Genomic DNA, 23,947 nt, shown 5'->3' on the forward strand with positions numbered 1-23,947 from the left:
GTCTCTGTACTAACCAAATAAGGAATTACTGAGCAGCATTTTTAGAAACGCAGTATTTCAAGCCTACCATGGATAAGAAAATTCCTAAATGATTTAGATGTTCAGAAGATTTGAAAAGTACTGTTAATTATAGTGAATAGTCTGAATCTGTTATTCTAAGTCAAATGTTTATAACTAGGAATACATTTTTCAACAGAAACTATGTAAGCAATGGTACTTGGGATTTTGGCTTAACCTATAAAATCTTAAATGATTTATAAATTAGAATTAGTCTGTGAGGGATGTCTTGGTGGCTCAGTTGGTTAAGCATCCGACTCTTGATTTCAGCGGTGTCGTGGTCTTGGAGTTGTGAGATTGAGCCCTATATCGGGCTCCATGGTGGGCATGGAGCCTGCTTAAGATTCTCTCTCTCTCTCTCTCTCTCTCTCTCTCTCTCTCACTCACTCTCACTCTCTCTCTGCCCCCCTCTGCCCCTCTCCCCTCCAAAAAAAAAAAAAAAAAAAAGAAAGAAAAAGAAATACTCTGTGAGATCTAATGCTGAAATTCCAGGTGAGGCAGTAACTGTTGGAATGAAAAACAGAAAAGTAGATTTATGTCTAGTTTAGGGAAAGGAAAAAAGGAAAATAAGCCTGTCAGACTGCTAAGTGCTGGATTGCACAGGGTGTAACACAAGGTCAGGGACTGGGGGATCCTGATCCTGCATTTTCCCAAACACTAGATTTTGGACAATAGCATCTGTGTGGCCGGGAGAGATCTAGGATGCTTGTGGCAAATTCTTTCTTCCTTAACATAATGTTAGCTTTGGTTCAGGGAAAGAAAAAATTACTTTCCTAAATTACACAGTTTCTGAGATACATTCTCATGTAAAAAAATCACATTGTGATCGTACATGGGTGGCTCAGTAGGTTGAGCTTCCAACTCTTGATTCGGGTCAGGTCATGATCCCAGGTTCATGGGATCAAGCCCCTTGTCAGGCTCCAAGCTGAGTGTGGAGTCTGCTTGGGATTCTCTCTCTCCCTCTCCCTCCCTCCCTCCCTCTCTCTCCCTCCCTCTCTCTCCCCCTGCTCCTCTCCTTTGCTGGCGCATACATGTTATCTCTCTCTTAAAAACAAACAAACAAAAAAACACAGTGTGGAGTAGTATGTACAGTATACTAAAGTGAAAAATATTTTAACACGTTATTTTGCACTTGGGCAAATATATATGTAGGAAAAATTCCTAGAAGTAGAATTATCTATGCAGAAGCTACGTGCATTTATAGTGTTGCTAGATTTTACATAATTGTTCTCGAGAAATATTGTGTCAATTTAACCCACCACCAGTGATGTATAAGAATGTTAAATTATAGGGGCACCTGGGTGGCTCAGTCAGTTGGACATCGATTTCGGCTCACGGCATGATCTCATGGTTCATGGGTTCGAGCCCTGCGTTGGGCTCTATGCTGACAGCTCAGAACCTGGAGTCTGCTTCAGATTCTCTGTCTCCCTCTCTTTCTGTCCCTCCCCCGCTCAGCCCTGTCTCTGTCTCTCTCTCTCTCAAAAATAAACAAACATTAAAAAAAAAAGTTACATTATATATCCAACTTTTTGATCTTCGCCAATATGAGATTAAAAAATGGTATCTCCGTGTTGTTTTAATTTGTATCCTTCTAAATGGTGAGATTGAGTATCTTTTAACCTATTTGAGAGCCATTTCTGTGAAATATCCATATTCTTCATCAACTTTTCGAGTATTTTCTGTTTTTATTTATAAGAACCATTTCTGTATTAGGGAAGTTAGACCTTTGTGATATATGTAGCAAAGCTTTTTGTTAATATACAAAAGCAGCAACAAATATGTAGCTAGTAGCTATTATATTGGACAACACAGGCCTAAAGGTAGACTATATAATTTGTTGCTGACCTGTATTTCCTTAGAACAATGATTACCAAATGGATAGGATGGGGTATGTCTTTTTTGAAAAGCATGTGTAATATTGTAGTTTTATATTTGGAAAACACAAAAAGTTTATAACATGAAATTTTAAGAAAGTAAAGCTTGATGAAAATCCTCTTAGCTGGTGGGACAAGGTTAAAAACAACTGAAAATGTATCTAAAAATATTGTTAATTTCCAAAATCATTAATTGTTGTAAGGAATCACAAAACTGTTTTAAACTAAAAAATCTCTGCATCATTCTCATTTTTTCCCACTAGGTTACCACCAAAGAACATGATTTTGGTCTAGGGGCTCCATTTTCTGAAGCTGAAAAATACCAGAATACTCTCCAGCTAGAGCAAGAAGTGAGAAATCAAGACAAATTCATCTCTGCACTGAAATTACAGGTTATATTTAATTTCTGTATTTCCCTGAATTAATTTGGGATGGAGTCCTATTTTAAAACAAGAAGATAGAGAATAAATACTAATTCAGTGCTCATTGACATCTTATGAGTCTAAAATCCTTCCATTTCTATCTTAACCATTTTGATACATGCAGATTCAGATACATATAATGAGTGCAAACTATGTGACAAGTGTTGTATCCAGTATTTTTAAGTACATAATGTTACTTAATCATTTCCAACCTTGTGAAATAGTGATGTTATTTCCATTTTAAAGACATGGAAGCTGAGGTTCCAAGAGATTAGAGAATTAAGATATTTGAGTAATGAGTGACAGAGCTAAGTAGGATTTGTTTGAGTTTCCAAGTTAGCTAAGATTTGAACCCAGTTCTCTGTATTGTCTGTTCACCTGGTGCGTGATGTGCCGTATGGCTACTAATGAAGGCTATTAAAAGAAACTTCCTCTTTTAGGAAAATGGAGTAGACTTACTTTGCCCTATTTCTCCCACCAAGTACAGCTAAAAATGCTGAGCATTTTGTTATAAAACAAATATAAGGACATCCTGAAAGGTGGGAAGGAGGAGGAAGACTGGCTAGGGACCTCAGCACACATTAAGTGACACATTGGTGAATTCCTGGGTTTTTCTTTTGCTCCATATATCTCAGAGTGCTGGAAAAACTGGCATCTAGAAATAGCAATGGATGCAGACAAAAACAGTTCTCAGAAGAGCCATTCTTCCAGACAAAAGAACTAGGAAGGCAGCAGACTCGCAATATGGTTTTTTATCCTTTGTCGTAGGTTTTATTTTTTTTTTCCCCAAATTTATTTAGTTATTTTGAGGGAGAGAGAGAGTGTGAGCCGGGCAGGGACAGAGAGAGAGGGAGAGAGCGAGAGAGAGAGAGAATATCCCAAGCAGGCTCCACACTGTCCTGCAGAGCCTGATGTGGGGCTTGATTCCATGACCTTGAGATCATGACTTGAGCTGAAGTCAGATGCTTGACTAACTGAGCCAGCCAGTGCCCCTCTGTCCTAGGTTTTTATAATTTATGTATTTTTTTAATTTGGAAGTAATATCAAACTTATGTAAGTCACAAGTACAGAACAAAGACTATCGTCCCTCAAACCATTTGAGAGTAAATTGCAGACCTGCTGTCCTGATCTCTCTAAAATATGAGTGGGTATTTCCTATAAATAAGAACACTTTCCTACAAGATCACAGTACAATCTAGTAAAATCAGGAAATGAATTTCAATACATCGCTGCCAGCTAAGCCTCTGGCTTAGTTTTTGCCAATTGTTCCATAATGTCCTCAGTTACAAAAAGATCTAGTCCAGCATTGCACATTGCATTTAATTATCATGTCCATTTATCTCCTTCATTCTGGAACAGTTCCCCATTCTTCCTTGATGTTCATGACTATGACACTTTAAAGAACACAGGTGAGGGACGTCTGGGTGGCTCAGTCGGTTGAGCGTCTGACTCAGCTCAGGTCATGATCTCGTGGTTTGTGAGTTCGAGCCCCGTGTCAGGCTCTGTGCTGACAGCTTGGAACCTGGAGCCTGCTTTGGATTCTGTGTCTGTCTGTCTGTCTCTCTCTCTCTGCCCTTCCCCTATTTGTGCTCTGTCTCTCAAAAATACATATATGTAAAAAAAAAAAAAAAATTAACACAGGTGAATTATTTTGTAGAATGGCCATTGATTTGGGTTTGTCATGATTATGTTAATGAACCTTTGGCTGTGTGGTAGCCTTCAAATTGGCCCCACCTCATGTTACTCCCATTCTTATGCGGTCTTTTCACACATTGTACCATAATTGATCTTTGTGACCAAGAGCATAGAGCAGAAGTGATTAAGTTATAGAGTGATCTCTTGGATCATTTGCTCTGAAGGAAGCAAACATCCATGATGTGAGTAGCCCTGTGAATAGGCCAGCATGGCAAGGTACTGAATCATCTAGCCAGTAACCAGTGAGAAACAGGCCTGCAAACTGTGTTGGGTGAGCTTGGGAGTGGATTCTCCAGTCCCAGTTAAACCTTGCCATGGTGACTGTCACCCTGGCTGACTCTTCTGACCTTGTGAGAGACCTTAAACCAGAATTAGCAAATTAAGCCACTCCCAGATCCCTCACCCCCGGAAACTGTGACATAATAAATGTTGGCTTAAGGTACAACATGAGTACAGACAGGAATAGTACAGAAATGGTGGTGGGTTCTTTTCATTGCATCCCATCAAGTAGCACACAATTTCAATTTGTTCTATTACTAATGATCTTTATTTGGATCTTTCGATTAAAGCGATATCTTCTGGGTTTTTCCCTGGTGAAGTTGCTTTTTTTCTCTCTTTTATTTTTTAATTTTTGTATTGAAGTACAGTTGACATCCAGTGTTAGATTAGTTTCAGGTGTACAGTGTAGTGATTTGACAGCTCTATAATATTATGCTATCCTCACCCCAAGAGTAGTTGCCATCTATTACCATACGATGCTGTTACAATACCATTGACTATCCCCATGACTTATTCATTCCATGACTGGAAACCTATATATCCTCCACTCCCCTTCACTCATTTTTCCATTCCCTCCCCCACCATTTTGTTCTTTGTATTTATAGGTTTGTTTCTAATGCAGACTACTCTTAGACAATACCTGCCCACTCAAATACCACGAAAAACACTCTGTAGCCCCACTCCTGCCAGCAAAGGCTGAGTTAAGAGCCTAGACTTCCACTTTTGCCATGCTGTAACAAGGAGTCCTGGCCATGCCTCATGCCCCAGTCCCCAACCCTCCATCGCACCAGCGTGCTATCAAAGAGGAATGCTGGCTGGGGAGCCAAGACTTTAGTGCCCACCAGGCAGTAAGTACATCCTCCAACCCCATAAAGTCAGCAAAGACCATGTGGGGCACCTAGATATCCACCCTCACTCAGAGTAAGAAGTGTCCCCTTTTTGCTAAGGTGGTGTCAGAGGAGACGTAATGCAGAGTCAGGACTTTTGCCACCTCTTAGCATTAACCAGTTTACTCACCCGCAGTGGTGGTGGAGGACACATGGGAACAGTAACAAGTTGCCTCTGTTCTTCCTCACTGTGGTGGTGTCAGCAGGGGCCTGCCTGGTGGGGACCCTGAACTCCCATCCCTGCCTAGAGTAACAAGGAGAGCGCCCTCTCCAGGTGTCAAGAGAGGCCTAGTAGAGAAATTGGACTTCACCTACACCTAGCAGTAAGAAGGTAGTGTCCCACCTTTTTAGCTAGAACTAAAATACCAGGAAGTGTGACAGGAAGCCTACCATAACACAAGAGCAGATCTCAATGAAAAAAATCACTTCTTGGAGTGCCTGGGTGGCTCAGTCGGGTAAGCATCTGACTCTTGATTTCAGTTCACATCATGACCTCACAGTTTGTGAGTTCAAGCCTCGCATGGGGCTCTTTGATGACAGTGCAGAAACTGCTTGGAATTCTCTCTCTCTCTCCCCCTCTGTCTTTGCCCCTACCTCACTTGCGCTCTCTCTCTCTCAAAATAAATAAATAAATTTTAAAAATATTAAAAAAAAATTACCTTTTATCTCAAGAATCAGGAATATCTCAACCTCAGTGAGAAAAGACAACCAAGAGATGCCAACACAAAGATGAATTAGATACTACAATTATCTCACACAGATATTAAATCAGTTGTCATATAAATGCTCCAACAGGAATTCTGAGCATGTTTGAAATAAGTAAAAAATAGAAAATCTCATCTAAGAAAGAAAGGATATAAAGAAGAACCAAGTGGAAATTTTGGAATCAACCAAGATATTCTTCAAAAGGTGAATAGATAAGCAAATTGTGGTATATCTGTACAATGGAATATTAGTCGTTGATAAAAAGAAATGAGCTATCAAGCCACAAAAAGCCATGAAGGAACCTTGAAAGCAAATTGCTAGGTGAAGAAAGCCAACTGAAAAGGGTACATACTTTTATGATTCCAACTATATGACCTGAAAAAGACAAAACATGGAGACATTAGAAAGATCACTGGTTGCCAGGGATTTGGTGGAAAGGAGAGTCGGAGGGGTAAATGGAGGACATGTATTTTTCAAGTAGTGAAACTATTCTATATGATATAGTAATGGTAGGTGCATGTTATTATGCATTTGTCAAAACCCATAGAATCTACAACCCAAACAGTAAATCCTAATATAAACTCTGACTTTAATTAAATGTGTCAATGTTGTCATTAATTGCAACAAATGTACTGTACAAATACAAGATTTAAATAAGATGAGAAACTGTGTGTGGAGTGGGGAGAAGGGGTATATGGGAACTCTCTGTACTTCCTGATCAATTTTTCTGTAAACCTAAAACTGCTCTAAAGAAAAAAATAAAGTCTATTAAAAAATGCATAGGAGAAGTTATATCTAAATCATGCATTTGATACGGATTAATAATTGAGAATATACAAAGAACTCTACAACAATAAAAAAAAAAAAACAATTCAAAAGTGAGCAAAGGACCTGAATAGTCATTTTTGAATAGACATTTTTCCAAAGACCTACAAATGGCAAGAAAGCACATGAGGGGCACCTGGGTAACTCTGTTGGTTGAACGTCTGACTTTGGCTTAGGTCATGATCTCATGGTTCGTGAGTTCGAGCCCCGCATCGGGCTTGCTGCTGTCACCACAGAGCCTGCTTTGGATCCAGAGACTGATCATGTTAATCGATTGGAAGCCTAAACATAATAAAAATGTCAGTTTTCTCCAAATTGATATACGGGCTTAATGCAATTCCCATCAAAACCCCAGCAAAAACAGCTTTGAAAAAGAATAATAAAGTGGAAAGAGTCATTCTCTTTTGGTTTCAAAACTTTGTATATATCTACAGTAATTAAGACTGTATGGTGGGGGGGATAGACACAGATCAATGATACAGAATAGTGAATCCAGAAATAGCCTTATGCAAGTACAGCCAAAAGGTTTTTGACAGAAGTGCAAGTGCAGTTTAATGGAAGAAAGATAATCTTTTCAATAAAAGATGCTGGAACAATTGGATATCTTTTAGGGAAGAAAATGAACCTAAGCCTAAACTTCACACCTTATATAAAAATTAATTCAAAATGGATCATAGATTTAAATATAAAACACAAAACTATGAAACTTTTATAGGGTAACAGAAAACCTTCAGGGCTCTGGGCTTGGTGAAGAGTTCTTAGTGTGACACCAAAAGCATGATTCATAAAAGAAAAATTGATACTCAGACTTCACCAAAATTTAAATACTTTACTTTGTGAAAGACCCTGTTAACAGGATGAAAAAAAACGATAACCCATACTTCTTTTTAAAAAAAAAAAATTTAATGTTTATTTTTGAGAGAGCGAGAGACAGAGCACAAGTAGGGGAGGGGCAGAGAGAGAGAGAGAGAGAGAGAGAGACACGCAGAATCTGAAGCAGGCTTCAGGCTCTGAGCTGTCAGCACAGAGCCCGGTGCAGGGCTCAAACCCACAAACCGCGAGATCATGACCTGAGCCGAAGTCGGACGCTTAACCAACTGAGCCACCCAGGTGCCCCTACAAACCATATTTCTGCCAGAAGAATCATATGTAGGGTGCACGAAGAATTCTTAAAACTCAGCAGTAAAAAGCAACAATTCAATTAGAAAATGAGCAAAAGACATGAAGAGGTATTTCACAGAAGGATATATGTTGAGCACATGAAAATGTTCAACCTTTCCAAACATCAGGGAAATGCAAATTAAGTCCAAGATAAAATAACAATGCACACCTATAAGAACAGTTAAAAATAGTGACAATACCCAATGCTGGCAAGGATGAGGAGAAACCAGATAGTTCTGGGTATTCCACAGACATGAAAACTTATGTCCACTCAAAAACTTGTATATGACGGTTCATAGCAGCATTGTTTGTCAAAGACTGGAAACAATTACAATTTCTCTTAATAGGTAAATGACTAAGCAAACTGTGATAATCTATACCATGAAATATTACTCAGCAACAAAAAAGATTGAACTATTGGTCCATAGAACTTGGATATATCTCAACGACATTGTGTTGTGTGAAAAAGCCAATGACGAGAGATCATATACTATGATCTTTATCACATGATTTTATTTATATAACATTCCTGAAAAGAGAATTATAGAGATTAGTGGTTGCTAAGAGTTAAGGATGGGCAGGGTAGTGGATGTGACTGTAAAGGGGTGTCAGTAGGGCAATCTTTGTGGTGATGGAATAATTCTGTATCTTATTGAGATGCTGACTACAGCAGTCTATACATGGGATAAAATGGAATAGAAAACAATATGCACATATCATATCAATGTCAAATCTCTGTGATATTGTGCTATAATTGTTTAAGATGTAACTATTGGGGAAAGTGGGTCAAGGGTATAGGAGACCTCTCTGTACTCTTTACAACTTCCTGTGAATCTTTACTTATTTCAAAATAAATAGTTAAAAATTTTTTTTTAATGTTTACTTTTGAGAGAGAGAGAGACAGCGTGAGTGGGGGAGGGGCAGAGAGAGAGAGAGAGAGAGAGAGAGAGAGAGAGAGAGAGAGAGACAATCTGAAGCAGGCTCCAGGCTCTGAGCTATTAGCCCAGAGCCAGATGCAGGGCTCAAGCCCATGAGCTGTGAGACCATGACCTGAGTTAAAGTCGGACACTTAACTGACTGAGCCACCCAGGTGCCCCCCAAAAGTTTTTTTTAAGTTACTTTTTGATTACCTGTTATCAGAAATTTTACTTGAACTTTTGTACCTGACTACACCCTACAAATTGTAGGTATTCTCTCCGTTTAGCAGATGAAAGTTAAGAGGCTTCCATTTATTTTTTCTGAAGTCAGATGTCTCTCTTAGGATCAAGAAAATATGGTAAATTGCCCAGGGTTAAGTAACTGGTAAAGAAGTACAACAGGATTTGAACCTGTCTGCCTAATTGCAAAGCCTACATCCTTTCTCCTACTTGAAACTATCTCTTCTAAAGTCTTAGAATTGAGTGAAAGTAGGGCTTGATGTTAAAGGTGAGAGGAATGAGTATTATAATGTATTTGTTTTTATTTAAAAATAATTTGAGCATTATATGCTAGATATATAATAAATGATAAATGAGAGGTGTGTTGATACAGAAGTTGGAGACAATCACTTAAAATTGTTTTTTAATGTTTATTTAAGGAGGGGGGAAGGGGCAAAGAGGGAGACACAGAAGCTGAGGCAAGCTCCAGGCTCTGAGCTGTCAGCACAGAGCCTGACTCAAGGCTCAAACCACAAACCACGAGATCGTGACTTGAGCCAAAATCAGACACTTTAACCGACTGAGCCACCCAGGCTTCCCTAGAATAGAGACTATCACTTTAAAGTTGCTTAGAATTTAGTGGGACAGGGAGGTAAACACATAATATACATTATAAAATACTAAGATTAAACTGTGTAAGAGGCTTTATATGGATCACAGAAGGAGAGGCATTTAACCTGGTATAGTGGAAGGTTAGCAAACATTTTTAGTGTGCTCTTATTGCTCAGAAATATGACACTGTAGAAGCCATGAACAAAGACAAAAATATATATAAATAGATAAATTGAAGTTTATCTGTTTATCCCACATCCTATGGTTTTTTAAATTTTATTTTATTATTTTTTTTTATTTTAAGAGAGAGAGGGGAGGGGAGGGGCAGACAGAGAATCCCAAGCAGGCTCCTCACTGATAGTGCAAAGCCTGACTAGGGGCCTGAACCCACAAACTGTGTGATAATGACCTAAGCTGAAATCAAGAGTCAGACGCTTAACCAACTGAACCACCCAGGCACCTCCCACATCCTATAGTTTAAAAAATGATACAAGTAATGAAAATAGCTTAGGTAATAAGAACAGGGGAAAATAAACTTAGTGAAAGCATGGGACAGGAATAGCAAACAGGAGATCATTGTACACGGGTTCTGTGCTAGTTACTAGAGATGGGTTGCAGATTGTTTTAAAAATTCCTTGAGACAAGGGCAAAAAGGAAATTTTAGTTAAATAATTCACTGTCCCGAGGATAAGAACAAACCAGGTATCCAAGAGAAGCATGTTTTCCTGAAATTGAGACATGAGCCAAGTTTTCTTTGGGAATTCTTATAAAGAGGGTTGTAGGACATAATATATAACATCTTCAATAACTTAGTAAAGTTTTTAAAATGAGTCTAGCATCCTGGAACTTAGATACATAGGGGATGGTGGAAAGTTAAACTGGAGAGGTCAGTAGGGTTGGCATCACAACATTTTTTAAATCTTACTCTCAGTGTGATAAAGCACCATAAGGTTACAGGAGTTAACTCCAATTTGCACTTTCAAGGAATTTGTAGCTGTATATGGTAAAACGCCAAAAGAGAAGAAAGTAGGAGGTATCGCTGAAATTCAGGCCAGTTGTGATAAACGACTCAACTAAGGAAATAAGTGCATATACAGTTTCTGTTTTTGGTTTTTCTTTTTTTTTAATTTTTCAAAATTTTTCTTGTTTCCTGGATTTGATAATTTAAATTCTTTACTTCTATTTTTAAAAATTATTTATTTTTAAATTTACATCCAAGTTAGTTAGCATATAGAGCAACAATGATTTCAGGAGTATATAAATTCTTTACCTCTAAATCTCTCAAGTTAGCGTGGCTTACAAAATGCCAAAGGAAGAGTTGAATTTATTGTGCTTCTTGGTATGTATTTATTGAGTATAATAAATGTCTTGGTAATATATTTAGCTAAATATAATTCATGACCTTTAGGGTATTTATATAGTGACAAATTATAGATAAAGTTTGTATTTTTATTTTTATTTTTTAAAAAATTTTTTAATGTTTTTATTTATTTTTGAGACAGAGAGAGACAGAGCATGAGCAAGGGAGGGGCAGAGAGAGAGGGAAACACAGAATCTGAAGCAGGCTCCAGGCTCTGAGCTGTCAGCACAGAGCCTGACGCGATGCTCGAACTCACAGACTGTGAGATCATGACCTGAGCTGAAGTCAGACACTTAAGTGACTGAGCCACCCAGGCGCCCCAAGTTTGTATTTTTAAAGAAAACTTTGTTGCTTCTGATGGTTTGAAAAGAGTGATATCTATAGTTATTTGAAATGGGCAAGGTTGGAAGTTAGAACTAAGGATACCATTGGATGAGGGATTTAGCAATTTTTGATTGCTCCTCAAAGACTGAGTCTGTTTTCCCTTCTGTCTTTTTACATTTTTTATAGGTACCAACATGGTGCCATGAATATAATAGGTGCTCAATAAATGTTTAAGTACACAGTGAGAGAAATGGAAAAGGACCTTTGTGCCATCCTTAATAGATATTTCTGTTATAGCACTTAACATATTCTTTTCGTTTTTTTTCAAGTAAACATATTCTGTGAGGGCAGGTACCTAACCTATTTTTGTATCTATGGGGTTTAACATAGTTCCTGACATATAATCATGTTCAATGGGTCTAATATATATTTCTTCCTTTAAAGGCATTTGGATACCTTCGTGATAGAAAAGGCCATTTTCTTCATCCGTTGGTTTAATAGTGGGCTGGGAAGGAAAGCTGTGGTCCTCCACATTAGTTAGCAAATACTTGACTGATTTGGTATTTAGCTTAGTCAAGTAAGTTATTAATATGTTCAAAAGAACCTCTTTTGAAGAGTTAACGTATTTTGGTAACAGTAATTAGAAATATAATTGATGATATGAGTTACTAAAATTAAATAATTTCAAGAGTGTGGTTTCTTTTATACAGATATAAATATTTGGCCAGTCTTCTAATAGTTTGTTTAAGAAATCAATAGTAATTAAGTTTTTTATTAACTATAAATTACCTTGTAAGATGTAGCTATAAACCTTTAAATTTTCATTTAATATATTTTTTCAGATAGGTATTATATTTACATGCTACAAAATTCAGAAAATGAAAAATATATATATAGCTAAGTCTCTTTCCAGGGAAGCAAACCTCCCTTCCTGATTCCATTCACCTAGTTGTTCTCCTTGGAAGCAAAGGAAATATTTTAATACGATTATTTTCTTTCTCATTACAACAGGTTGAAGATCTCAAACAGACAAATCATGGCTTGGAAGAATATGTTAGGAAACTCTTGGATAGTAAGGAGGTGGTAAGCAGTCAAATAGACGATTTAACCAGCCACAATGAGCATCTTTGTAAAGAATTGATTAAAATTGACCAACTAGCAGAGCAACTAGAAAAAGAAAAAAATTTTGTGGTGGATACCGCTGACAAAGAACTTGAAGAAGCAAAGGTATTACATTTACCATTGATAGGATTTTTTATTGAGTTACAATTGACATGTATAGCATTATATTAGTTCTAGGTATATGACAAAATGATTCACTATCTGTACATATTGTGCAATAATCACTGCAATAATTTTAGTTAGCATCTAACTACTGATCAGGATTTTAATTCCTCTTTAAACATCATATAATTATTAGATGCAGTGTGGAAAAAGTGACATTCTCATTTATATCATTTGAAAGTTTTTTCGATTTGACATTACATTTAAATGTCTATTCTAAGGATTAAATTGTATTGCACACTTTATTTCTTTTAAAAATTCTTGCTCAAGGGGCGCCTGGGTGGCGCAGTCGGTTAAGCATCCGACTTCAGCCAGGTCACGATCTCGCGGTCCGAGAGTTCGAGCCCCGCGTCGGGCTCTGAGCTGATGGCTCAGAGCCTGGAGCCTGTTTCCGATTCTGTGTCTCCCTCTCTCTCTGCCCCTCCCCCGTTCATGCTCTGTCTCTCTCTGTCTCAAAAAAAAATAACTAAACATTAAAAAAAAAAAATTAAAAAAAAAAATTCTTGCTCAAAAAATTTCCTAAGTAATTGTAGTCATGGTAAAAACTTCAGACAATAGGAATGTTCCTGTTTTTTTTTTTTTTTTAGTGTTTATTTTTATTTTGAAAGAGACAGAACAAGTGGGGGAGGAGCAGAGAGAGAGGGAGAGAGAGAATCCCAAGCAGGCTCTGCACTGTCAGCACAGAGCCCTATGCAGGGCTTAATCTCATGAACCCTGAGATCATGATCTGAGCTGAAATCATGAGTCAGATGCTCAACTGATTTAGCCACCCAGGTGCCCCAGGAATGTTCTGTATATAAGACAGTGCTCTCCCTTCCTAATCCTTCTCTCTTCTGTAGAGAGATCTCCCAGCAAATAGATGATGCATATATTTCCATCCTTTTTTTTCCTGTCTGTTTTCACACACACGATTTATTTCACATTTTGAAGCATTTTTTAAGTCAAAGTTTTAAATGTCTGTGTGATAAAATTCATCAATTTTTACTGACTTCTGAGTTTTGATTCTTTTATTTTTTGGAAGTTCTCCCCCTTTTAAAAAATTTGAATAGACTTTATTTTAGAGCGATTTTGGGTTTATAACATAATTAAGCAGAAGGTACAGAGATTTCCCATATACCTACTATCCCTATGTATGAACACCTTCCCTATTATCAATACTACCAATCAAAGTGGTACACTGGTTAAAATTGATGAACATACATTGACTCATCATTATCACCTAGAGTCCATAGTTTACATTCGGGTTTACACTTGGTGTTGTACATTCTAAGAGTTTGGACAAATGTAGGATGACATGTATCGACCATTATAGTATCATGCAGAGTAATGTCTAGCCTAAAAATCCTCTCTTCTCCACCTAGTTTTGATCCCTGTTTAGGAAGATCTTACCTCAAGAACTACAAGAATGTTTTCTACGGTTTCTTTAAAAAAAATTTTTTTTTTTTAACGTTTATTTATTCTTGAGACAGAGAGAGACAGAGCATGAACGGGGGAGGGGCAGAGAGAGAGGGAGCCACAGAATCGGAAGCAGGCTCCAGGCTCTGAGCCATCAGCCCAGAGCCTGACGCGGGGCTTGAACTCACAGACCGCGAGATCATGACCCAGGCTGAAGTCGGACGCTCAACTGACTGAGCCACCCAGGAGCCCCAACTTTTAATACTTCTTAAATAATTTTTTAAACTTTTAATCCTCCCAAGGGCGCCTGGTGGCTCATTCAGTTAAGCGTCTGACTTCAGCTCTCACGTTGTGTGAGTTTGAGCCCCACATCACGCTCTCTGCTGTCAGTGTAGACCCTGCTTTAGATCCTCTGTCTCCATCTCTCCCTGCCTCTCACCTACTCATGCATGCTTGCTCGTGCACGCGCTCTCTCTCTCTCTCTCACACTCTCAAAAATAAATAAATATTAAAAAAATAAAGTTTTTTGGGGTGCCTGAATGGCACAGTCTATTAAGCATCCGACTCTTGGTCTCTGCTCAGGTCATGATCTCACAGTTACTGAGTTCAAGTCCCATATTGGGCTCTGGGCTGGCAGTGTGGAGCCTGCTTGGGATTCTCCCTTCTCACCCTCTTTCTACCCCTCCCACTTTCTCTGTCTCTCTCTAAATAAATAAACTTTAATAAACAAATAAATAAAGTTTTAATCCTTCTGGAATTTTTATTCTGGCATGAGGTAGGGTTGGATAGTCCTTTCTTTAGTCACTGATTTGAAATGGCATTTTAATAGCTATTAAATTTTCATGTGCATGGATATGTTTCTGGACTCTTATTTCATGGATTCATTTGCTATTTTCTGTGCCACTACTGTATTATTTTAATTAGTGTAGCTTTATAATATTTTGATAAACATTTTCTTTCTTTTTTTTTTAAATATGAAATTTGTTGTCAAATTGGTTTCCATACAATACCTAGTGCTCATCCCAAAAGGTGCCCTCAATACCCATCACCCACTCTCCCCTCCCTCCCACCCACCATCAACCCTCAGTTTGTTCTCAGTTTTTAAGAGTCTCTTATGCTTTGGCTCCCTCCCTCCCTCTCTAACCTCTTTTTTTTTTTCTTCCCCTCCCCATGGACTTCTGTTAAGTTTCTCAGGATCCACATAAGAGTGAAAGCATATGGTATCTGTCTTTCTCTGCCTGACTTATTTCACTTAGCATAACACTCTCCAGTTCCATCCGTGTTGCTACAAAAGGCCATATTTCATTCTTATTGCCACGCAGTATTCCATTGTGTATATAAACCACAATTTCTTTATCCATTCATCAGTTGATGGACATTTAGGCTCTTTCCATAATTTGGCTATTGTTGAAAATGCTGCTATAAACATTGGGGTACAAGTGCCCCTATGCATCAACACTCCTGTATCCCTTGGGTAAATTCCTAGCAGTGCTATTGCTGGGTCATTGGGTAGGTCTATTTTTAATTTTTTGAGGAACCTCTACACTGTTTTCCAGAGCGGCTGCACCAGTTTGCATTCCCACCAACAGTGCAAGAGGGTTCCCAAACATTTTATTTCTTGACTGAGTTTAGTACCCTGCAATGAAATTTAGAAACTAGGAATGTAAACAGAATTCTAAAAATGAAGACAGTTTCATTTCTCATTGCTGCCTAATGGCTTATAAGCATGATATAGTGTATTTGAAAGCCAAAAGCAACCTATTGAGTTTTTAAAGGTGTGAATGTGCTCCTTTGTCTTGGTTTTATTAATCAGCACATTACTAATTGTTTGTAACAAGGTAGTTTCCTAAAGTTCATTGTTGCTCCATGTTCTTTCTTTTTTTTTTTTTAAATTAAAAAATTTTTTCTTAATGTGTATTTACTTTTGAGAGAGAGAGAGAGAGGGAGAGAGACAGAGCCTAAGCAGGGGAGGGGAGGTCAGAGAGAGACGGAGACACAGAATCAGAAGCAGGCTCCAGGCTCTGAGCTGTCAGCACAGAGCCCGACATGGGGCTCAAACTACAAACTGTGAGAACATGACCTGAGCCAAAGTTGGACACTTAACTGACTGAGCCACCCAGGTGCCCTGAGGGGGGGGAGGGATTATTAAGCAGACTCCACTCCTAGCATGGAGCCCAACTTGGGGCTTGATCTCATGAACTGGGAGATCATGACCTGAGCCTAAATCAAGAGTTGGATGCTTAACTGACTGAGCCACCCAGGTGCCCCTGTTCCATGTTATTTCTTAAGCATCCTTTTAATGTACTCTTGGTAGCACATAATAAAGCATTATATGTTACTCTTGGTAGCATATGATAAAGCACTTAAATGATCAGGCTGAGAACATAAGTGTTATTATAGGTATTATCTATTATAGTAATTTGAAATATAAGAGCCCAGTGAATAAACTCTAAGGTAGTATTTGTTTTTTTATGCAGTAATTTTGCTTATTAAAATGGTGTAAAGGATAAGTAAGCTTGAATTAATGAAAAATCTGAGTAATTGAATATTGAAACATATGAAGTTTCTTACTTTAACGTAAGGACACAGTCTTCTTTAACAGTTACCTGGAAGAGGTCCTTAGGAGAACTACTTGAGAGAGTAGATAAGAATGATGTTTTAACTTATGAATTAATCTTGTAGTGGTTGCTACTAAAGTATTTGAGGGACATTTAAAAATAGCTTGAATATTTTAAACATTTCTCAATAAACTCTTGTTTGTATTGTTTCTTTAAGAACAGTTATCCTTCAATCACAGTTTATGATAAATTAAGTTCAGTCTTAATAATAAAAATTACCAAATTAAAGAACACTATATTAATGTTTTATTTTCTTCCTTGTTTTCTTCTTCAGATTAAAAATTAACTGCATCGCTTCCCAGTCTGGGAGGCCTAGTTGGCCAAATTCCCTTTAAGAGAGTGCCCGGTTTAGAAGTCATCAATTTTAAAGGATTGTTAGTGTCTGTGTTAGAGAGTGAGTACTCTGTCAGGGTGATCCTCTGCTATCAAAACGGAAATTTTAATGAGTGGGAAACATCTAAAATAAGAGCTAGGATTTACCTAAAACTGAAAATATTAAACCTACAGATGGAAATTCTGCCTGGTTCAGAAAAGAGTGTTTCTAGGAAATAGATATTCACATATTGATGTGGAACATTTGGTATATCTAAGAATTGGAAAGCTAGAGTAGAGATAGCATTGCTGATGCAGGAAAGACATTGGATAGTAAATACAGAGAGAGAAAAGTAGAAAGAGGTCCTTTGGGTTGTTTAAATGTGTTGAAATGAAATCATCAACCTGAATAAGTGAATGTTACAGGTAGAATGGGGATAAGAAAGATGCACAACCAGTGTTGGGGATGTGAACACCAATGCATGTTGCCATCATCCTTAAATCAGGGGATGTCCAGTCTCAGTATTCAGTTACTGGGGAGAGAATCCTTGTCTGATTTGTGGGATGAGGATTGAAGCAAGAGAATTTCTAATTTGAGCTGAGAAAGAATGTTTATGTTCCTGCACTATTTGCAGTTATGCTCTAGTGAGGTAGAGTCAGGTCCTTCCTAGCTAATCTGTTTATCTAGAATGGAGATATATAGTATTAAATTTATTTACTTGGAAGAGTTTACTTTTAGTCATATTTTTAAAGGTCAACAGAATAACTTCTTCCATCATTTATTACATTAAAATGTTTTGAGTATTTACTCTTTTATTATTTATCATGTAAAAAATTACCCTTCAAACTTAGTGTCCTCAGATGAGAAACATGTGTATATCATAGATCCAATTATAGCGTAGGTGGGTAGTTCTATTTCATGGTTTCTCAGAAAATTGTAATCCAGATGATGGCCAGGCTGTAATCATGACTTGACTGGTAGTGGAGGATTTGCTTTTTTTTTTTTTAAATGTTTATTTATTTTTTGAGAGAGAGCATGTGTGGGGGGAGGAGCAGAGAAAGAGAGGAGAGAGAGAATCCCAAGCAGGCTCTGTGCTGTCAGTGCAGAGCCTGACTCCAGGCTCTATGAGATGCATGACTTGACCTGTAATCAAGAGTTGGACACTTCACTGACTGAGCCACCCAGGCACCTCAGAGGATTTGCTTTTAAGAAAACTTACTCAGATGACTGTTGGCTTTTGGGGGGAAACCTCACTTCCTTGACAGTTGCACCTCTCCCTAAGGTTGTGTGATGTATTTATGTCAGCTGACTTCTCTCTGAGCCAGTCATCCAAGAGAGACAGAAAGGAGGAATCTGCAATGCCTATTATGAACTAATCTCAAAGGTTACATACCATCACATCCTATTCATTAGAAATGAGTTACTAAGTATAATTAGGGGGGGAAGAAATTAAGCTCCATGTTTTGAAGGACGGAATATCAAAATTTGTAGACCTATTTTAAAACCACCCCAATTACATGTCTCCTTTTATCTCCTCATCTTGAGGTTTTTTTTTAATCATTTATATCTTAATAATACAGTGTTTCCTAGCTAATTGAACATAATTTTTTGAAATAAGCAGAATTGCAATTTTACCACTACTAGTTCCTTCACACAATTTATATTTTAATTAACCTAAGGGTTATTATTGGACTGGAACTTTGGTAGCTCTTGTCATTATTGTTACATTTATGTTTGATTCAATCAATCAAAAATATTTCACGATTGACCATGTGGAAGATGAAGTGTAAAGGCTATTAAGTTCTTTGTCCCTTCCCTGCATGCTTAGTTCTCCTCCTCCTCCCATGCTTTATTTTTCTCCACAGCATTGTCCAGCTACTTTCCCCTATCTACACTCTACTCCAGCCACAGTAGCCTCCTTACTATTCCTTGGAATTTGGCAGACATTCTTTTGCTTTAGGACATTTGCTATAGTCGTATCTTCTGCCTGAAATGTTCTTCTAGATTTTTATATGGTTGACCCCCTTTCTCTTTGCTCACAGGTCACTTTTCAATGAGGACTTATCTGCTAACCCTATTAAAATTCCAAACTATTCCTTCATAAAACTCCAGTATCCTTAACTCTGCTCTTTTTTCCCCCTACATTACTACATAATTTATTTGTTAGGTTTATGTTTTATTGTCTACTCAGCTAGAATGTAAGGTTGGCCCAAAGACAGGGATCTTTGTCTATTTTTTTTAACATTTTTGTCTGAAGTGCCTAGAACAGATGTGAATGCTCATGTATTGTTTGAATAACACAGTAACTATCTATTTACATATTTATTTTTACATATTTTTTCTCTTTTCAAATAGAATGTAAGTTCCATGAGGGCAGAGGTTTTTGTCTATTTTATTCCTTACTGTCCCCAGCATATAACACATTGTCAGGCACATAGTAGGTCCTCATTAATCAATTGTCAAATACATGAAAACACTGGGTCAGCATCTTTTCTCTTGGGCCAGTTATAATTTTGTTTTTATTTTTAAGTAATCTCTACACCCAATGTGGGCTCAAACTTAAAACCCCAAGATCAAGAGTCACATGTTCTATCGACTGAGTCAGCTGGGTACCCCTAAATTAATTTTTCAGAGTGGAATCAGCATTATGTTTTTTATGTCTATAAAAGTAATACGTGCTGCTTATAGAAATTTCAGTCCATATAGAAGAGTATAATGAAGAAAATAACATTTACTGGAATCACACCTTGCTATGATTAGACATAATCTTCAGTTTAAATATTACTGGTTTGCTCCATCTGTATCTAGGTTATGTGTATATAAATTTTCTTTTTACAGCAAACAAAATTTTTGGCTCTGAGTTTTTATAGTTAATTTAATATGGACACCTTTATATGTAATATAGATCCATTTCTTTTTGGTGTCTACATAATAGTATAAATTAAAGCATTGAAAATTGTCTATCCAAAACTATATAAACTTATCCAAACTGTACATGAATTTTGTTTCATACCATAACAACCCTTAATATTTCATAAATTACAAAAATATGATTGCCAGAGAAATCTTAGAAAAGAACTTGGGCCTAAAGAACAAATGAGGAGCAATAATTACAGAAAAGTCAAATTTAAAATAAAACAGGAAACAGTTTAGAATAATGAGGGGGAGGTTTATGAATTGAGAAATAAATTTGTTAAACTAATAAGCTAATTTATAGCATATAGATTATAGCAAATGGATCTTTGAATAAAAACATAGTCACTGTCCTCCAGAAACCTACAATCTAGTCATATACTCAATATATGACTATAGATGACTATACTGTAAGACTGGGTATGTTCAATGTCCTAAAACTGATACCAAAAGTGTTTTATAGGTTTGATTGAACTAACCTATTAGAAGAGTTCAGAAGAGAAAGCTATCACTTATGACTTTAGTGATATCGGAAAACTTTTATCCTACTAATTCTTTTATCTCTTCCCTATTTTCATCTTCAGAATTATAAGTAGTATTAATATTTTGTTGTGGTTTATAGAGAGTAATTTGGTAAAATATAACCAATTAACATTTCATACCAAACGTAATATAAAAGAACTGCTATATTTCATGCCATGTTCTTTTACCATCTAAAGGTAGGTGAACAGAAAGGGGTAGATTATCTTTTATTTTGTAAAATATTCATTACATGTTTTTATTTTTAAGTGGCTTCCTTTTTAAAAAATTAAAGAAAATTTTTTTTGGTCATGGTAAGTGTACTCTTTAATCCCCATCCTCTTTTTCACCCATCCCCACTCACTTCCCCTCTGCTAACCATCAGTTTGTTTTCTGTGGTTAAGAGTCTGTTTCTTGGTTTGTCTCTCTTTCTTTTTTTTCCCTTTGTTCATTTGTTTTGTATCTTAAATTCCACATACGAGCGAGATCATGTGGTATTTATCTTTCTCTGACTTACTTCACTTAGCATTATACTCTCTAGCTCCATCCATGTTGTTGCAAATGGGAAGACTTCATTTTTTATGGCTGAATAATATTCTAGTGTGTGTGTGTGTGTGTGTGTGTGTGTGTGTGTGTGTGTACACTACATCTTCTTTATCCATTCATCTATTGATGGACAATTTGGTTGCTTTCATCACTTGGCTATTGCAGGTAATGCTGCAAGAAATGGGTACATGTATCCCTTCGAATTAGTGTTTTTGTATTTTTTGGGTAAATACCCAGTAGTGCGATTATTGGATTGTAAGGTAGTTCTATTTTTAATTTTTTGGGGAACTTCCATCTGTTTGCCACAGTGGCTACACCAGTTTGCATTCCCAGCAACAGTGCAAGAGGGTTTCTTTTGCTCCACATTCTTACAACGCCTGTTATTACAAGTGGCTTCCCTTTTTGATGTTCTCTTTTTAGCTAAATCTGTTCAAATATTTTAAATTTAAATAACAATTTTTTCTGTCTTTTCAGATTGAACTCATTTGCCAGCAAAATAATATAATAGTATTGGAAGATACAATAAAAAGGCTTAGATCTGTAAGTGCATTTTTCATAAATGTGTGTTGAGGAATCATTTGTATTCTATTAGTAAGACTACAAACAAATGGTACACGTGTTTTAGCTCTCATGTATTTTGTGAACAATAAAAAATATCTGTTTTCTAAAATTAGTACTCTGCTTGATGCACAGGGGCATTTCCCATCTGTAAAAGTATCAGTTTTCTCGCTCCATTTCATCATTGCACCTTTCTTTCCTAGAGGTGGAGAGAACTTTTGGTTGGTTCTATTAGTGCCCTTAGCTTTACATGATTTAAATGATGACTGTGAGTAATTTGATTCTCAAAATATAAGGTGCATTTGTTTACACATTAGCTTATTCCCGTTAGTAATAAATATTAAGTCAAATATTAAAACTTAATTCTGAGGAATATGTTTTCTTTACCTAACAATGCAAAGTGAAACTGCTCTGTTTAGATAGTTTGTCATCATTTGAAATATTTAAAACACTCTCTCTGAAAGTATATCTGTAATTTTCTCCCAATAAAGTATTAGTACAATAAAGATTATGAAAAACAAACAAAAGCTTCTAAACACATTAAAGTGAATGGGAATGTACTTGAAACTGCCTACAAGTATACCATATATAGCATTCATTTAATTTATTCATTTATTGAAAAATTATTGAACATAGATGGTGTGAACAGATGCTTTAATGTTAGCATACAAGTTTTCTCAGCAAATTAATTCAATTTCTAGGACTTGTAATTAGATCTGTGGATATTTCTGGCTTTCCCAAAATTTCTTTACCATTTTTCTTAAAATTATTGACTAAATTTAGGGGTACTTTCGGTTAGACAAAAATATAGTAAATTCAGAAATGCTGGAAAAAGAAGGTATCTAACTGCTTTTTAAAGAATATTGATGAATTATCTTTAAAATACCAACTTTATTATTTTTAAGGATCCTGTTTATTCAACTGGCATTTAGAAAATAATGCTATAGTTTTGCTTGAAATAATGACCTAATTTTTTCCTCCTTGGCAAGATAATTTTAGAGACTGAAAAAGCACAAAATAAATCTCCTTCTAGACTTGATTCCTTTGTCAAGACTTTAGAAGCAGACAGAGATTATTACAAGAGTGAAGCTCAAAATTTGAGAAAGATGATCAGAAGTAGATCTAAAAGTCCAAGACGCCCGTCTCCATCTTCTCGGGTAGGTTTTGGTAATTTGTAAGTATTTTGGAGTTCATTGTTTGAACACTGATTTTTAATTCTTTGATTTACCTAATATGGAAATAATTTATTTTGATTTGGTATGAATTGGTGTATCAAAAAGTTGGGAGAGACAGCAGTCTCTTTGATAGCACAGTGGACCAGTGAAATTGGTTCTTTATCCCCAGTGTTAGTAGTGGTTGGGAAGTAATCAGATAAATATGGACCAATTTGGGATGAAGCTGTTTAAAAGAGAAGTGATTTTTTTAAACGTTTTTTTTTTCATCATTTCCTTTCATTATATAGTCCATGTACTGCTATTAGTGGCACCATTTCCTTAAAAGCACATGTCAAGAAGAATTTCAAATTTCTTGTATAATAATTGCAGGGTACAAACTGTGATGTAGAGCTTTTGAAGACAACAAGAGATCGTGAAGAACTTAAATGCATGCTGGAAAAATATGAGCGTCATTTGGCAGAAATTCAGGGTAATGTCAAGGTTCTTACATCTGAGAGAGACAAGACCTTTCTTCTTTATGAACAGGTAAACTTATTTATAAAGAAAATACCTAAGTAAAAATATTCAGTTCTAAATATATGTAATTCTTTAAGTTCTATAAGAATGCTTAAATCTGCCAAATTGATCAACTAACATTTGGGAATTACCTTCGTTCTTAAGATATTCTTAATGAAACATAATATATTTCCAATACAATAAGTGTATGTGTACATACACACACACACACACACATTATCCCCATATCCAAAAAAGATCATATATATGCATAGAAATAGTCTGATTTTGGGCATGGGGTATGAGAAATGTGTTAAATGATAGGGGGTGGTGAGTTCAAGGTAAAAAGATTTTGATTTTAATAAAACAAATTTTACATTTAAATTTAAGTAAATAAATTTTAAATAAAAATACATTTTAGTAAGAATTACTGCTTGCCACTCTAAGAGAGAAAAAAATGATAAAATACGAACACTGTTTTCTATGTTTGCAATTTATTGGGGGAGATAAAGTATATTGTCTTATATTTACTTTTTGTTACTTTAGCATAAGTAGTCCAGAAGATATTGTAAGAAATAAAAGAAGTGGGTATTTCTTAGTTGTTGTGATCAAGGAAATCTTTGCTAGATGATGTGGAATTTGAGTCCTGAAGGAAGAATGGAGTTCCTGTTATCTTGAAAGGGGTAAGAAGGAACATTCCAGACTAAAGGAATTGTGTGAGGCAAAGAACAAAGGCAGAAAAATGAGTAGATAAATGGATCAATTTAAGACTAATTTGTGCCATTGGAGTAAGA

At 36.4% G+C, this 23,947-nt stretch overlaps 1 protein-coding gene across 9 annotated transcripts in view; it reads left to right on the forward strand.

The window, feature by feature from the left end:
- TSGA10 (testis specific 10) overlaps positions 1-23,947 on the forward strand; it is a 161,977-nt gene that overhangs the window by 5,324 nt on the left and 132,706 nt on the right. For 5 of the 9 annotated variants that reach the window (XM_045054091.1, XM_045054086.1, XM_045054085.1 and 2 more), the window contains exons 2-6: positions 2,195-2,323; positions 12,349-12,564; positions 21,400-21,465; positions 22,473-22,640; positions 23,028-23,183. In XM_045054091.1, coding sequence (XP_044910026.1) covers positions 22,590-22,640; positions 23,028-23,183 — 207 coding nt within the window. In that variant the 5' untranslated portion in view covers positions 2,195-2,323; positions 12,349-12,564; positions 21,400-21,465; positions 22,473-22,589. Of the gene's footprint in view, positions 1-2,194; positions 2,324-6,009; positions 6,124-12,348; positions 12,565-16,908; positions 17,029-21,399; positions 21,466-22,472; positions 22,641-23,027; positions 23,184-23,947 lie in introns of all 9 variants that reach the window. The other 4 variants (XM_045054089.1, XM_045054087.1, XM_045054090.1 and 1 more) reach the window with 3 other exon arrangements.

The sequence above is a fragment of the Felis catus genome, chromosome A3, assembly GCF_018350175.1.
Source record: "Felis catus isolate Fca126 chromosome A3, F.catus_Fca126_mat1.0, whole genome shotgun sequence".
In the NCBI taxonomy this organism is placed as follows: domain Eukaryota; kingdom Metazoa; phylum Chordata; class Mammalia; order Carnivora; family Felidae; genus Felis; species Felis catus.